Genomic DNA, 16,820 nt, shown 5'->3' with positions numbered 1-16,820 from the left:
CTGAGGTTACAGCCACCAAAAACAGCATTTTTAAGGACAACAGTTTCAAAGAAGTGGATCTCATAGGTTCAAAGGGCGCGGAAGTCAAAGCCTCTAGGACACGAGGTAAATCCCAAGTCGGATATCTATGTATGGCAGGGGGACGCAGGTTGGATCTTCCACAGAGAAATCTCCTGATCAAGGGGTGAGACGGTAGATGTTCAGATGCCAGGCCATCCAGAACAGAGGCCAGAGCGGCCACCTGTTGGCGTAGCGTGTTACGGGTAAGTCCCTGATCAAGCCCCCTCTGCAGGAAGTCCAATATCTGCGGAATGGATACCCTAAGTGGGTCAACAGTCTGGTTGGAACACCATAGAACAAAGGTCCACCACGTGGTGGCATAAATGTGATTAGTAGAGCTTCTGCGTGATGCCTGAATGGTAGCAATGACGTTGAGGGAGATGTTATTGGCTGTTAAGGCTTGCCGCTCAATCGCCATGCAGTTAATTGCAGTCACTGGGGGTCGGGATGACAAACTGGCCCTTGGTGTAGAGACAAGAGAGACCGTGGGATGTGCCGTGGGGTGGAGATTGACAGAGTCACTAGGTTGGCATACCAAGGCCGGCGTGGCCAATTCGGCGCTAGCAGCAACAATTCTGCCTCCTGCTCCAGCATTTTTTGAATTACCCTCTGAATGAGGGGAAGGGGAGGAAATGTGTACAGGAGACCTCTGGGCCACTGGCACCCGAGAGCATCTACTCCTTCTGCCATGGGGTCCATGAACCTCGAGTAATACCTGAGTACCTGGTTGTTGTCTGCCGTCGCGAACAGGTCTAGGACTGGGAGGCCGAACCATAGTGTCAATCGATGGAAGAGGTTCGGATGGATGCTCCACTCTGCTGATCTATAGTTGTCCTGCTCAGCCAGTCTGCTTGGACATTGGAGACCCCTGAGATGTGTTCTGCCCTGAGAGATGACAGGTGAGATTCCGCCCACTGGCACAACAGGTTGGACTCCTGCATCAGGGACCAGGAACGAGTTCCCCCCTGTCTGTTTATGTGAGCCTTGGTCGTGGTATTGTCCGTGAGGACTAACTTGTGTCAGGCCTGAACTCTGTGATGAAAATGTCTGAGGGTGAGGCGAGCTGCCTGCAATTCTAGCCAATTTATGCTGTTTTGGATCTCTTTGAGGGACCACTGACCCTGAGCCACTAGGTCCTGCATGTGTGCCCCCATCCTGTCAGACTTGCATCCGTCATAAGTGTGAGATGGCATGGCTCTCTGAACAAGGTCCTTGCAAAATCGCCGGGGATTGCCACCATTTGAGAGTGTGTAATACCTGTCTGGAAAGGGGGGCCCTGAGAGGAGAACTGCCCCTGTAGGCCTTTTGATGTGGAAGCATGAAACATTGAAGACTCCTGCTGTGAAACCTGGCCTATGGAACAATCCCGAAGTAGGATACCATCTTGCCCAAGACTTGGGAGAGAAGAAGAAGGGATGCCTTGCGTAGACATAGCACCTTCCTGACAAGTTCCCTCAGACTGAGAATGCAGTCGTTGGATAGAAACACCCTCTCCGCCATGGTGTCTATCAAGACCCCAAGGTGGAGAACGCGAGTGCTGGGAATGAAGTGACTCTTTTTGAGATTCACCCCGAACCCGTGATTCCACAAGGTGTGAATGGTGAGGGCGAGATCTCTTTCTCTGTGAACCGGAGACCTGAACAACAAGAGGATGTCATCCAGGTAGCAGAGAATCCAAACTGGGGATGACCTGATGTGGGCGGCCAGTGCTTCCAGTACTTTTGTGAATACCCTGGGGGCAGAGGATAGACTGAACGGAAGACCTCGGTACTGGAAGCCTCCCCCCATAGGAGAAGCAGAGATATTTTCAGTGGTCTATGAAGATGGGGATATGAAGGTAAGCTTCGGTCAAGTCTACTGATGTGAGGGAATCGCCTTTCCTGACCGCCTGGAGGATGGTGTGCAGAGAATGCATTTTGAATCGCCGATAGACAATGTGGCGGTTCAATGTTTTTAGATCTAAAATTGTTCTCTATCCCCCAGAATACTTCGGTACCACAAACAGACGGGAATAAAAACCCTGCCCTTCCTGATGGGGAGGAACCGGTTGGATGGTCTGGATCTCCAACAGGTGCTGAATGGCCTGTTCCATCAGTGCCCTCTTGCGAGGACACCGAGAGACTGGGCATGGCACGAAATGTTCCTGGGGGATGGAGAGGAATTCTAGCATGAGACCTAATTTGAGTTTTGAGTACCCAATTGTCTGATGTGGTCTCCTCCCAGCGGTGGGCAAAGAACGCCAGGCGGCCTCCGATTGGAAGAGAGTCCAGATAGTCATTTCCTATGTGAAAAATGGCGGTTGCCTCCTCCACAGTACGATTTCTTGGAGGGGAAACGCTGTGTGTTTCTATTGGACCTGTCCTGGTGAGATCCCTGTCTGGGAGTGTAGGATTGGCGTTGTGGATGGGGGAAGGAAGGTCCCCCATCTGCTTTCGAAAGGGCGACCTCCTATAGAAGGGAGCAGGCAGACAGTCCTGTTTCTTGTAGATGGATGAAAGGACCTTGCGCTTGTCTTTAGATTCCGTGAGGTACGGGTGTAAGGGATTACCAAATAATTGGGTGCCACTGAATGGGGAGGCTGCTAGGCACCACTTGGTATGGACATCTGCCTGCCATGGCTTGAGCCAAAGCAGACGCCTGGCCGTGACCGAAGAGGCCATGCTTTAGAAGCGAATCTAGCAGCATTAAGCAAAGAATCAAATTCAACCGCTGCCCTGATCTTGTTGAGATCCCTATATGATCTAGTGTCAGTAGGAGCGATGCGCTCCTGAAGCTGTTCAATCCAAACCAGGGCAGCCCTGGAGAAAAAGGAAGTGGCCGTAGAGGCTCTAACAGCCCAGGCTCCAGCCTGATAATTTTTGACTAAGGTTTGATCTGACCTTTTCTCCTCAGGCTTGAGAACCTCCTCAGGGGCTCCAGAGACCACAGTAGGTGAAGACAGGGCTGCAACCGGTGCGTCCGCTGGGGGAGTCTCGAAGAACTTGGTGAGGTCCAGTGCAATGTTGTACAGGCATTTGTCAAGGTTGGTCGGCTGTGGGCCCATACCTGGAGACTCCTAGTGCTTCTGGATGGCGTTCAGGAATATCTTGGGAACAGGGATCACCTCTTTTTCCACCGTGGGTTCGGTGAATGGAGTACTGGGACCCTCAGTTGGAGCCGGTTCTGTCAGTTTATCCTGTGAAGTAGAAGCTGAAGCAGAAGATGGTAAGTTAGCAGCTTTAAAAGCCTTAAGTAGAAGGGACTTGAAACGATTATTCAGTTTTGAATAATCCGGTAAAGGCAGGGGTATCTGGGGTGACCACCTCGTCATCAGACAGGTCTGAGTCCCGCAGGTTATCTTGCTCCCCGCCTATTGAGAAGTAGAGGCAGAGGAATCAGATTGCTGAGCCGCAGCAGAAGATTTATGCTTATGGCCATCTGATGGAGCAGGTTGAAATTGTTGTTGTAGGCCAGCAGCCATGACCTGTTTAATGGTTTCAGCAATGATGGTTGCCATATCAGCAGGAGAGGTGTACATGGTGTGGGGCGCCATAGAACTATGTGTAACCGGGAGGGAAGCCTGTTCAAAGGTGTGCTCCCTATTGAGAGGGACATCAAAGAAATTGCCTCTGTTGTCAGGTTCCATCGAAGATGAGGACTCCGAAGAAGACAATTCCCCTTCTGAATAGGCCAGGGGGGGGGGGGGTCAGGGCCCATGGGAGGCAAGACAGGTGGAGCTGGGGATGCCACTTGGTGATTCTCGAAGGGAGGGAAAGAGGGCTGGGCAGTTAGACTATGTTGTTGTTTTGGGGCCCTCTGAAATTCTTTCTCAAGGGCCTTCTGTCTGTGCTCTTCTGCCGTGGTAGTCACTTTAGACACCTTGGGGTTTACTCCTGAGGAAGGGGCCTCTTCCTGCTGCTCTTAGCCCCTAATGGCCCTGCCTCCTCTAGTCCTGCATTTGTATCTATAGCTGGATAAACCATTTCCCCAAACATAAATCAAAACCCCAATAAGATAGGCAACGGTCTCACTTGTTTGCTGGCCAGGTGCTCCTGATGTGGTCCACCTGGGGTGATCCTGCGTTGCTGGGCACTCCAAACGGCTGTATAGTTCGCGCCTTTTTTAAAGCGTCCAAAATCGCTGACTTTTTTCTCTGAGGCTTTTCCGACCCGCAAAATGGCCGCCAATACTAAGTGTGGCCAGGCAATCTGCAGAATGGCCACCGGACTTGCCTGGAACTGCTGCGCACGAAACGGCCGGTCGCGCATCCGTCCGAGTGCCCAGAATCAAGGAGCGCCGTGGGGAAACAGCCGTGGAACCGTACCTCATGAGCTGGCCGATCTGATTGCAAGGCAAGCTTCCTGAGCGAACTCATGGCCGCAGGCAATCAGACGGCTGAGGAGAGGCAGCCAGAGATCAGTTTCGAATTTCCCTCCAATTTGTAGAATAAAGGATTATTTAAGGAACCAATTTAAAGGAACAAAATTTTTGGGAAACTTTCACCAATTAAAAATATAATTAAATAATTTGGAGATCAATTCTCACAGCCAGCCCAGGTTGGACTGAGTCTGAAACAGGGGAGGAGCCACAAGGGCCCGATGACATCATAAGTGTAGACTCAGTCCTATTGGTTAATGGACGGAGCATACCCAGTCTGGCTGCTGTCTCTACGATAACAGGAAAATTATATGATGTAGTGATCATTTTTCCTCCCGTTCCTACTAATATTTTATCTAATTCCATTTGTTTCTCGTATATTCTGTATTGTTCCCAATCTTTTTTAAATCTTGTTTTAATTTGTAGATAAGGCCACATTCCATATTTATTCCTTGTGTTTTCAAATCTTTTACTGATTTTAGTTCTCCTTTTTCATCCAAGAGCTCTGCATATCTGACCATTTTACTGAGATCTATAGTATGGATATGTCATTGCCTCCATGGTTGATAACCAGATTGGGATTTTCAGGTAGTGATTTTTTTTTAATTTTTTCTCAGACCCCAAGCAAGGCATCCCTTACTATATGTCTCTGAAAGTAGGAATGAGATTCATTCTTTCCCTCCCAGAGGAAGTCGTGCCAGCCTAGTTGGAGATCGTGTCCTTCTAGCATAAGGATTCTTTTATTTTTTAGTTGGATCCAGTCCTTTAGCCATGTTAGGGCTGCCGCCTGATAATAAAGCTCCCAATTTGGGAGACCAAAGCCCCCTTTGTTTCTACTATCTTGTAGAAGTTTGTATTTAATATGCGTTTTTTTCCCTGACCAGATAAATTTGGATACCATTTTATTTAGTTGTTCGAAATTTTTTGCTCTAATTTAATCGGTATTGTTTGAAAAAGATAGAGTAATTTGGGTAGTATATTTATTTTGATTGTTGAGATTCTGCCAATTAGCGATATCTGTAATTTAGTACAATTATCCAAATCTTTTTGTATCTGTTGTAGCAATTTGTTGTAATTTATCTTCTTTTATTGTAATACATTTTGCCGATAGCAAAATTTCCAAATATTTAATTTTCTTGGCCCTCGAAATTCCCAGTTTCTCCTCCAGTTCTTCATTTTGTCTTTTGGTTAAATTCTTAGTTAATATTTTAGTTTTCTCTTTATTTATTTTAAGCCCTGCCACTTTACCGAATTATATCTTATAATAGTTTTAGTCCAGTTTCTAGAGTTTCCTCTATGATAAATGCTAGATCGTCTGCAAAGGCCTGCACTTCATATTCCTGTGTTCTAATTTTCAGTCCCTTCATGTCCTTATTTTGCCTAATTTGTAACATCAATGTCTCTAATGAGAGGATAAATAACAGGGGGGATAGAGGGCATCCCTGTCTTCCCCCTTTGGTTATGCTGAAATCTTCTGTTGCTTCCCCGTTTAGTATTATTTTTGCCCTCTGACTCGAATATATTGCTCTGATCATCCCAATAAATTTCTCTCCAAAGTTCATTACTGCTAATTGATTTATAAGAAAATCCCAAGTCAGGTTATCGAATGTTTTTTGTGCATCAATAAAAATGCTACTTGTTTTCCTGAATGTATCTCGTAGTATTTTAATATGTCCATTATTGTTCGTATATTGTTTTTTACGTGTCTGTTGGGTAAAAATCCATTTTGGTCTGGGTGTATGATTCCGTTTAATATATTTTTAATTCTTTCCGCCATTATTGTCATAAATATTTTATAATCAGCATTTAGCAGCGAGATTGGCCTATAATTTTGGATCTTTTGTTTATGAAAACATACTCTAATCTACCTTGCTGATGTACGTCTTTAAAAAATCCACGTTTTCCACTGACTTCATGTTGACAACTCTTTTAAGTGTTTCTGATTTTATAGCTTATCAAGAAAACGCTTTTCAAATTATGAAAACAATACGACTAGCAGAAGTGAGTTGACCGATTCCTGGTTCCAGGACATTTTTAAATGGGAGTTTTCCTAACCCACAAGTACTCAAGATATTTTGCACAGTTATTTTCTTTTTTCCACTAACAGATTTTTCTGCAAAAAAAATATCAAGGAGGAGGAGTGGACAAGCATTTAAGACAAATGGAAGCTGACCATAACCCAAATTATAAAATTTCAGGAAAGTGACAGGGTAATTGCACAATAAAACCTTATCTGAAAGCATTTCTAAAAATGTGAACACAACCTCCTAGAAATGCATCTGTCAGGGCTCCAAGTAATAGATCTATTTGATGCTGCCTTGGTTGGGCCATGTGACTGCATCAGTCTGCAATCTCCAATCTGAATTTGAGATGCAATCTAAAGTATAGACCTCACAACCACAACATCTGGCTCAATCCTTGCATATTTTTATTTTCCTCCCTGCTTTTCCTCCCTTCTCTCTATACTTGTTGAGTATTAAGTGGCACAGTGGTTAGAAATGCAGTACTGCAGGCTATTTCTGTTGAGTGTCGGCTGCTATCAGTTCAAATCTCACAGGTTCAAGGTTGACTCAGCCTTCAATCAAGATCACGTGAAGTGTTAATACCACTTTATAATGCCTTGGTGAGGCCACACTTGGAATACTGCATTCAGTTCTGGTCGCCACGATGTAAAAAAGATGTGGAGACTCTAGAAAGAGTGCAGAGAAGAGCAACAAAGATGATTAGGGGACTGGAGACTAAAACATATGAAGAACGGTTGCAGGAACTGGATATGTTTAGCTTAAGAGAAAGAAGGACTAGGGGTGACATGATAGCAGTGTTCCAATATCTCAGGGGTTGCCACAAAGAAGAAGGAGTCAAACTATTCTCCAAGGCACCTGAGGGTAGAACAAGAAGCAATGGGTGGAAACTAATCAAGGAGAGAAGCAACTTAGAACTGAGGAGAAATTTCCTGACAGTTAGAACAATTAATCAGTGGAACAGCTTGCCTCCAGAAGTTGTGAATGCCCCAACACTGGAAGTCTTTAAGAAGATGTTGGATAGCTATTTGTCTGAAACGGTATAGGGTTTTCTGCCTAGGCAGGGGGTTGGACTAGAAGACCTCCAAGGTCCCTTCCAACTTTACTATTGTATTGTATTGTATTGTATTGTATTGTATTGTATTGTATTGTATTGTATTATTCCATCTTTCCAAGGTTGGTAAAATGAGGACCCAGATTGTTGGGAGCAATATGCTGGCTCTGTAAACTGCTTAGAGAGGGCTGTAAAGTGGTATATAAGTCCAAGTCTTATTGCTATCAACTACCCTGCTGAAGAATTTTAGAAAACCATTTTGTTCATTAGTTTGTGGCATATTGCTTGGTTTCCAAAAAAGTATCACCCAACTATAGTTTTGAAGTTTTTTTCCCCCTGTGGACCACTGCAGACTTTTAATTTTTTTCTACCATCTCCAAATATATTACCACATTTCCTTATACAATCAAGAAAGGCTAAAAAAAATCCTTAATTCTACTCTATTTTGTTACTAGAAAGAAAAACTGCCTTTGCTAGAAACTGATGGCAGAATTTAATATCTGCTAAAGAGTGGCATTTTCCACCCACTTCCTAGAAATAGGAGCTAGTCAGCTGCAGAATGAAATAAGGATTCCTTGACCGGCAAGTGTATGTGCAAGTGGCTATTTTTTGCTCCACAAAGCCTTGAATATTTCAACCCATAAGGCGGCTGAGCTAGCAACAAAATGAACTTTTCTGCGTACATGTGTATGCATGCACATATTTATCCACCCACTCACATTTCATTCACAGCCTCAAACTTCTGCATCCAAAACTTTTGACAAAAAGCTGGTCAGTGGTATGAATTTATATTCTTACATCTTTTCATAACATCTTCTAAACTAATATTACAACAATATTTACAAAGCAAACAAAGCATGAAAGACGTGATTTCTCCTGCTTGTTTTAAAAGTTTTCTGCAAATCGGTCGTAAAGCATTTTACAAAGTTCAACCTAAACAGAACACATTACAGATGCACAATTGAGCAAAGTTGGATAGCCGCAAACACAATTCTTTCCATTGATAATATATACTAGTCATTATTTGATTTCATTAAACATTAAAAAGCCTCAAAAAAATGTTAAGACCTAAGAGAAACCTATTTGGGAGACTATGGGTGTTTTTCTTCCTATCCACCCGTCCTTGAATCCCCTTTCTATTCTATTCCAGTAGAAGATCCCTCTGCTTTCAAAGGTGCTTTTTCAAGAGGCAACTGGACTTTTTCTTTGAAGACATTTCACTCCTCATCTAAAAAGTTTCTTCACTTCATCTAAGAAGTGAAACTTCGTCAAAGAAAAACAAGAAAGTCCAGTTGCCTCTTTAAAAAGCACTTTTGGGACAACTATGATTTGGATGACTGAGAATCTCCATAGACATCGCTCTTCTTTCAGAATATGGAATAATATCCTCAAGATAGTATCTCAAATAATTGTGTTAATATAAGTTTATTCCTTAAAATATGTTTTGTAATTATGCAAGAAAGAATTCTACAGAATTAGGAAATCACACTCCTTATTCAAAACCAATTCTTCTCTCTTCTAGAGAGACGTTATTTCTTTTTATGATAGTTTTTATTTAAAAAAACAAGCTAGGTTCTTATAAAGTCCGCTGTTATCTAGTTGTCCTTGCACATTTTTTTCTTCTAGATTTTGTTTCAATATTCAAATAAGCAAAGGTACATTTCATTTGCTACAACATTAATAATTGCAGTTTCATTCTTTTTTATTTTCTAGTTTTCTTCAGTCTAAAAAATTAGAATCTTGGGGGCATTTTACAGTCAATAGTGTGCTGTTTTTGGATGTGCATTTGTATAAGGGTGTGCTCACACACAGAAACACTATTCTTTCAATGTACCTGCTAAATCACCCATAACCTATTGTGTGTGCTTAAAAAAGCAGTGGAAGGGTTTCATTCTTCAGAGTTTATCCGTAGATGGGAGCATCATCTGATAGTGGAATAGATCTCACCTCTCTTCTTCAGCACCTTCCCTAAATCCACTCTAAGGAATTATGGATTCCTCTAAAGAAATATATGAGATCCAACATCATGGAAAAGAAGGGGCAGCCCTATTGAATCAATATATACAATCAGAAGCAAACATGACTCAAGATATGAATCTGTTGAATTACAATTTTTAAACAATTGAAACAGTACCTTCCGTTCATTGGACAAAGATATCAACAGCTTGGGGAAACCAGAAAACTATCAAAAGACATAACATAGAGAACTTCTACAAATGAGGTTGGAGGGACAGAACATTCCAAAGAGGACTTAACATAACTCAATTGCCACATTCCATTGTCAGATGGTAAAAAGAAAATGATGGGAAACTACAAAAATATTTCTCAGCATCAAAGATAATAGAAAACATTGTTCTAAATTACCACACAAAAACTGAAAGTCTACACCAATTCAAGAAGAGTTACTCTGAATAAATTTTGTTTGCTCTCAATAACCAGATGGGGTTCATTATATGACACACACATACAGCCCTCACTGGTTAAGCTTTACATGTCAGCAGTCCATGAAATATATCTTCAATTGATCATGTTGACATCAGTGATCAGGAATCACTGTACAGCAATTAAAATATTATTTCACTGTGAAATTCATGATATCTGACGAGATAAACAATACATAAACAGCAGGGCAGAAAACGTCAATACCATGAATGGTTTATATACTAAAGAATGTACTCTTTTGAAAGCATTGTTTTTATTTGAAAATTAGGAAGACCATATTTACTACTGATTCCTAATTTAAACATCAGATAATGAGTTTTGCTTACCGTAGATAAGGCCAGATACTCATTTCAACTTAAAGCATTGATGAAAGCAATCTGTGGCCAATTTCCAACATCCCATGTCAGTGTGGCCAATAGAGAGAGATACTGGGATTGTAGCTGTAAAACATTTGCAGTATCTTAAACTACACTAAGCCAAAATCAAATAACATTACATTAAGGCACACTTTGATATATGCATCTTCCTTCAGAAACTGTTCTGATTCCTGTTTATTATGCACACTCATGCAAAGAAATATTTATTACTGAAAGGCCATATATCCTCAACATCTACCTTAAGCATTAACATGTATCCTGTCTTGGACAAACAGCATATTCGACATGTTAGGAATCCTTCTCCTTACAGGCTTCCTCAATATGTAGTCTATGGCCTCCAGTGGTCATCAGACTGAGAAGTCTGGCATCATATATGTCCCAAAGTAGCTTTAGCAGAAGGTCTCATGAAGTTTGATATGATACCCTAAAACAATTACTTTTCTGAGGTATGCAAATAGTGCAGATGTTTCTATCTTCCCACTACATGAGTTGATACTGAGAAATCCCTAGTTTTGTCATGAAAACAAGCAGAGTTAGGAAGAGATGTCCATCAGGCTATGAAAATGTCATCTGGCCTCAAGCCAAAAAAACCTTATGACAAATCAGTGGCTGGGCGCTTTTGAGCTGTAGTCTAGAACTGTACAGGAAGTCTTGGTCATCAAAAGACTAACTTGTGATGTTACAGATCACAGTGTTTGACCTCAGTGGTTTAAATTTCCTCTCTTTTGCAAGACAGCCAACTTACAATATACTTTTTCTTAGCAGCAGAATTGCTCCTGACAACTGCTCTGCTACTATGCATGCAACTCCTAGAGCGCATATGCTAAGGACATAGGAGTTGCCTGTATAATAACAGACCATTATGGTGAAATGTTTCATAATTTTCTAGTTCAACTTTCTGGCCTGGGTTCAGCGTTGGTGCATTTTACAAGCAATATTTTCTCTGTTCCCATTTGTAATGTAGAACTAGTCCGTCTGGTTTATTTTACGGGTATGCTGTAACTGCTTCAGAATTCAAAGACTTGGACTACAAAGATAAGTACTATATACTATGCTACTACATGGCTATTGGCAATGCTGCCTGAGAATTCTCCCAATACATCTAGAGGGCACGATGTTGAAGAGGGTTGCCCTGTGGGATACCCACTTATAATTATTTCACTCTCTCCAAATATTACATACCAAAAAACTGACCAAAAAACCCTTCGCAATGTACTTATGAAACAACATTGAATAAGATCATTATTAATAACTTGGTAATGCTCTGGCTAGCAGCACCTGTGATTTTTGACCTTTAAAACCTTTTGTAGCTTTGGGCTACCATGTGAGAAGGAATGCCTCTTAAGAGAAGTGCCTAATCAACTTCTAGAATCAGGGCTATCGTTCCTCAGGAACAGGCCTCTTCTGTGGCAGTCTCCCAACTCTGGAATGTCTCAACTGTAGAGAGAGCCACCAAATGCCTACTTTGTAGGACTATTTCAGTTTAGATTTTAAAAGTAAAATTTAGAATAAACTATCATCCAGGTGGGTTTATTTTTTCAGCCCTCTGGAGATATTTGTCACATTTCATGTATAATTTCTGAAACATCAATTAACATGTTAGTCATTGCAACAAAATGAAACTTGCAGCAATTTTAAGACTAAGAGATTTATTATAGCATCAAATTTCCTCATTACATGCTATAGTAACAAAGGAAAATAGAGATGCCTTCTAGTCAAGCTTAACTCCTTGTCTCTACGTGGATATATAGATGAAATTTCCTTGGCACAAATACAATTTTTTTCTTCCAGGACATTGGGTGTTTTTTGTTTTTATTTCCAGTATGCCTATAGGCTTAGGATTCTTTGGGATTCTCCCATTAAAGTATTAACCAGACCCAAACCTGTTTAGTTTCTGAACCCAAACAAGATGAGCCAGTTGCTCCCACCTGCTGAAATCTATCACAGCGAAAGCCTTTGTTTTTAAGATGCTATAGGAATCTTTATTGCTTTTTATGACTGCCACCAAGTATGCCAACTACTTGAACCCTGTATGAAATCCTAAATCAATAGCTATTGCAATTGCAAGCATTTCAGATAAATAGGGCACTATTGCATTGTATCACTTTCTTGAGCCACTTGGCCCCAAAGAGCACCAAAACCAAACACAAATCTAGCACTGCAAATCTCTTAATTGGCATTTGGGATGTTTTATGTGGATTACTAAGACTCTGCTGCCTTTCTTGTAAAAAGGAGAGAATTTGAAAGGCTTGATATAAGTCGAATTATAGAATTTACTATATTTAATTCTAATTAAAGTCTGGGTCCTTGACATTTTATCAAGGTCCCTGCTATTGTTTTAGACATTTCATTAATGCTTTAGAGCAGGGGTGTCCAAACTTGGGAACTTTAAGACTTGTGGACTTCAACTCCTAGAATTCCCCAGCCAGCCATGCTGGCTGGGGAATTCTGGGAGTTGAAGTCCACAAGTCTTAAAGTTCCCAAGTTTGGACACCCCTGCTTTAGAGGTTAAAACAAAGCCTTTGGAGTCAGAATGGTTCTAGAGAAAGGTTGATAGTATGATTGCAACATGTGATAAAGAACTTTAAATAACAGATTGAATTGACAGATTAATATGGAGCTACCAGCCAAATGTCCAGTTCTAAATGTGTCAATACCTTGATTCTCTATGACTTTAAGAAAAAAATGTATTACCCAAACCATAAATTGTCACAATTCATGTAGTAGTTCTCCACATAAATCTTTGAAGCACAAAAGTTCAGATTACAAGCTTAATTATATGTATTCAAACATTATCAAACTATTTACTGGAAATACAATGAATCAATTTGCATACAGCATAGGAGGTTCTGCCAATCCCCCCCCCCCCCCGCTCCCCATATGGAACCCATCAAGTGGCTGGTCTGATTATTATCACCAGGATATGGGGATGTATTGTTTTTTTGTTTACTGGGGTTTTATCTTCACGAGCTCACTGTAAATAAATTGGGTGTCCACCTAAATTTTCTAAATTAATAAACAAGCCTCCACTTCAGGAAGAGAGGAGGACCCTGACTTAAATGGCTTTAAAAAAGGAATAAGCTTCTCAATGTTTACTGGACATTTAACCAGAAACATCTTGCCTTTTAGTACCAATCTATGGGAAATATGGGTAGAATGGGACTAAATGCTTAAATACTGCTTTCGACTGGCCACTGTGAGACAAAAAGTAAAGGTTTGTTTTAGCCCTTTCACAGTCAATATTTTCTAAAGCAATGGAGCCTCAACATTTATTGTTATGCTGCCTAGGGAACTATGGAAGTTGGGGATTTAATAGACCCACCCAGATTAGAGAAGGCAGAATAAGACAGACTTTGTATATGATGAGGCAGAATTCTTTTTAATGAATTGTATTTGATGCTTCTCAGATGTGCAGTCATTAAGGAAATGAGTCATGGGCTGCATAACCGTTTCCCAAGTATACTTTGGCTAAATCTTTTTTGATCCTAGTAGCATCATGAATGTGAATGCCTTCATTTAAAGCATTCTGACACAATAAATACTAGGTTAATTCTCTGAGTGATATCACTTAGGGGCCCATAGCATTACATACATACAAACTGCAAGGATCAGTGGCAATTCAAAGTTCTGGATGCAAAAGCAATACTTTAGGATTCCCTTGTTTTGCTTCCCTTGCCTCCACATAGATGTGTCCCAAGGAGGGGAGGAGACACATTCTTCCTAGTCTCCTATGCTCTCATTCAGTCATTCTTTGCAAATGTTTCAGTTGAAAGGACTTATTTCAAGGCAGAAAGCAATGGTCTGCAATAAACAGACAGGATGCCTTCCTACCAAACTAGATGATGCCATTATTCACCAATCAGAGGCAGCAGTTCTGGTTGCCGATTCACCAATGAGAACTAACAGGCAACTCAAAAGTCAGCCCAGGCATCGGGCAGTGCAAACAGCTACGTTTTTCCCCACTGTAAGGCCAGAGTTGGACGATCATATTAACAGAGCTGCTTGCAATGTCTTTTAGCTGTGCAGAGAAAACAAGAGGGGAAGGAAGCAGGTTCATTCTGAAAGCTCCATAGCAAGACAGCAAATGAGGCGATTAGTGGAAGCTGCTGTAGTGAGACTTCTCAACAAACAACCTTTGAATAATTCAACATGCGCAAGTGAGCATAAAAACAACTAAAGCTTTAAACTGGATTTATTTTTAAGTCCACACTCTAAGATGAACTTATTTTTCCCCTTCAATACAACCCTTGTCTGGTTCTATTGATCAGAAAGGTACTTACCTGTCCAGCAGTGTCATAAAGCCCAAGAAGGTATTGCTTGCCTTCAACTGTCACACTGACTGCAAAAAGAAAGAGAGGATGAAGTGGGGAAGGGGGGATCGGCATATTTGGTCTCTTCTCTTTAGAAGAGGACAGGCAAAGGATCAATTTCAATCACTCACCACAATTTGGTCGGAAAAGGGGGGGAGAGGATGGAATCAGGCACTGAAAATACAAAAATACACACACACTGCTGGTTTTTTGATAGCATGAAAGACTATATTAACACCTTTTCAATGCCACAGCATCATCAGTAAAGACGTCCAGTGCATGTTTCTCAGCCCCCATTAACAAGCATGTGTTCAAACAAGATCAAACTACTGCAACTAATCAAAGTGCTTCTAAAGAAATATTTATCCTAGAGGTTTTTGTCGTTATATGCCGGGTCCCACTTAGTACGACTAAATATCTTTTCTGCTAAGAAAAATAACGTTTACCACATTGCTCTCTCTTCCAGGGGCTTTGTTATTGGGGAGGGTGCATGAGGGATACTTCTGGTTCATAACAAACCAGAGTACAGTTGAGAGATCCCATCACTTTCCCCTTTCCCACCTGCCATAGCCAACACCGTGATGCAGAGGAAGGAAGCCCTCCAAGGGAGGTGGGGGGTTGGGGAGGCTGTAAACAAGCCATTTTGAGGAGCTGCCACAAGCTGCCCCAGGAGCAAAAGACAATTCAAGCCATTATAAATTCCAGCTTGACGTTCCCTAACTCCGCGCACCCTCAGCTATTCTCCAAACTCGTTTGACATCTGGAAGACTCCCCAGCCGGGGGAGGCTGACTCGGGTTTTTGTTGAAGGACGGCAGATGGGAAGAAATGAGAAGAGAAAGGGAGAGAGGAAGACGCGGAGGGGGAGAGCAAAGTTTTTGCTGAAGTTCCTGCTTTGCTGCTTTTCCTGCTAAGGGGCGGGAGAGAGCGGCCGAGACAGCCGGGGAGAAGCAATGGGCGGCGGGTGGAGTTTCGGGAAAAGGTGATAGGAAGACACTTACTCAGCACTTGCAAACAAGACACAATCCGTCTCCCCTTTACCTGCGTAATGGTCAAAGACGGTAGGCACGTACTCCTCCGGGAAGGCGTCGTTGGCATAGCTCATGAGCAGGCAAGTTTTGCCCACCGCTCCGTCGCCGATCACCACGCACTTCAGCATGACTGTCGCCGCCGCCCCCGTCCCGTTGGCCATGATGAGGTTTCCGAGCCGATCGTCATTTTAGAGGGAGGGAGAGCCGAGCAGGGAAAAGGCGGGGAGGGGCTTGGGGGTGGGGGAGAGAGAAGAAGAGGACGCGGTGGGGAGGGGGGAAGGCTGTTCACGCGCCGAGCCGGGAAAGGCGCCGCTCCTTCGGTGGCATTTCCAGCTCAGCCACTCCGGAGTTGGGCAGCCTTAGCAAGCAGGGCTTGGCTGGCTCGCCCGTTTCAGCAAGCGCCACAAATCACCGAAGGTGGCATTTCTTCTGTCCCTGGTTGAAGTCCTCCTCCTCCTCCTCCTCCTCCACCGGTGCCAAATTTGGCTGACAGGGATTTTCCTCCCCTGCTCTCGCCCCAGTTAGGCGCGATGACACAGGCTTTCATAAGACCAGCACCAGCAGCGGGCTTGGAAGAGGAACTTAAGAGCAGCAAAACCCGCACCGAGATGGGCACCACTTTCGTCCAGCTCCTCCTCCTCTCCTCTTTCCCCCTCCTCTTCGAACCCAAACTGCTTCGCATGTGCTGGGTAAGCCCTCCTCCTCCCGCCCTGCCTCCCTCCGTCGTTTTTCCGAAGGGAGGAGGAAGAGAGGAAGGCCCAGGCTCCCTTCCAGAGCGAGGGTTGGGAGTGGGATCCTGCTTTACTTTCCTTCTGCTCCCTTCCCCCTCTCTTCCCCTCCCTTGGCTTCAGGCACCACTTTTCCAACGCGCGCAAAAGAGCAGGGAAATAGCGAGGCGGCCCCCGTCGCCTCCGCCTCGCTTGGGAGGAGAAAGGAGGAGCGAAGCCAAATACTGTACTGTAGCTACAGGAGAGTCGAGGGCTCCTCTCCAAAGAGCCCGCGGCGCCGAGAAACGTCGACGGCTCTTGCAAAAGTGCCCGCCTGGTTTGAGCGATGATGTCAATAATCAAGACATACTAACACTTGGAAGTATTCAGGATGCCCTTCCCCCGCCCCCAATTCCCACAACAGAGTATTATTTTTTTGCATTTTTCTATTGGTAAAAATGTTT

At 43.0% G+C, this 16,820-nt stretch overlaps 1 protein-coding gene across 3 annotated transcripts in view; it reads right to left on the bottom strand.

The window, feature by feature from the left end:
• RHOQ (ras homolog family member Q) overlaps positions 1 to 16,320 on the bottom strand; it is a 50,314-nt gene extending 33,994 nt beyond the window's left edge. The window contains exons 1-2 of one of the 3 annotated variants that reach the window (XM_081940776.1): positions 15,660 to 16,320; positions 14,591 to 14,649 (exon numbers count right to left, since the gene is read on the bottom strand). In XM_081940776.1, the coding sequence (XP_081796902.1) occupies positions 14,591 to 14,649; positions 15,660 to 15,810 (210 nt within the window). In that variant the 5' untranslated portion in view covers positions 15,811 to 16,320. The remainder of the gene's footprint in view (positions 1 to 14,590; positions 14,650 to 15,659) is intronic. The other 2 variants (XM_081940777.1, XM_081940775.1) reach the window with 2 other exon arrangements.
• Between the last annotated feature and the right edge of the window lie 500 nt (positions 16,321 to 16,820).

Source organism: Natrix helvetica (genome assembly GCF_964273705.1).
Source record: "Natrix helvetica genome assembly, chromosome: 2".
Taxonomy (NCBI): Eukaryota; Metazoa; Chordata; class Lepidosauria; order Squamata; family Natricidae; genus Natrix; species Natrix helvetica.
The sequence above is the reverse complement of the archived record's forward strand: the minus strand, read 5'-3'. Positions and strand labels throughout refer to the sequence as shown.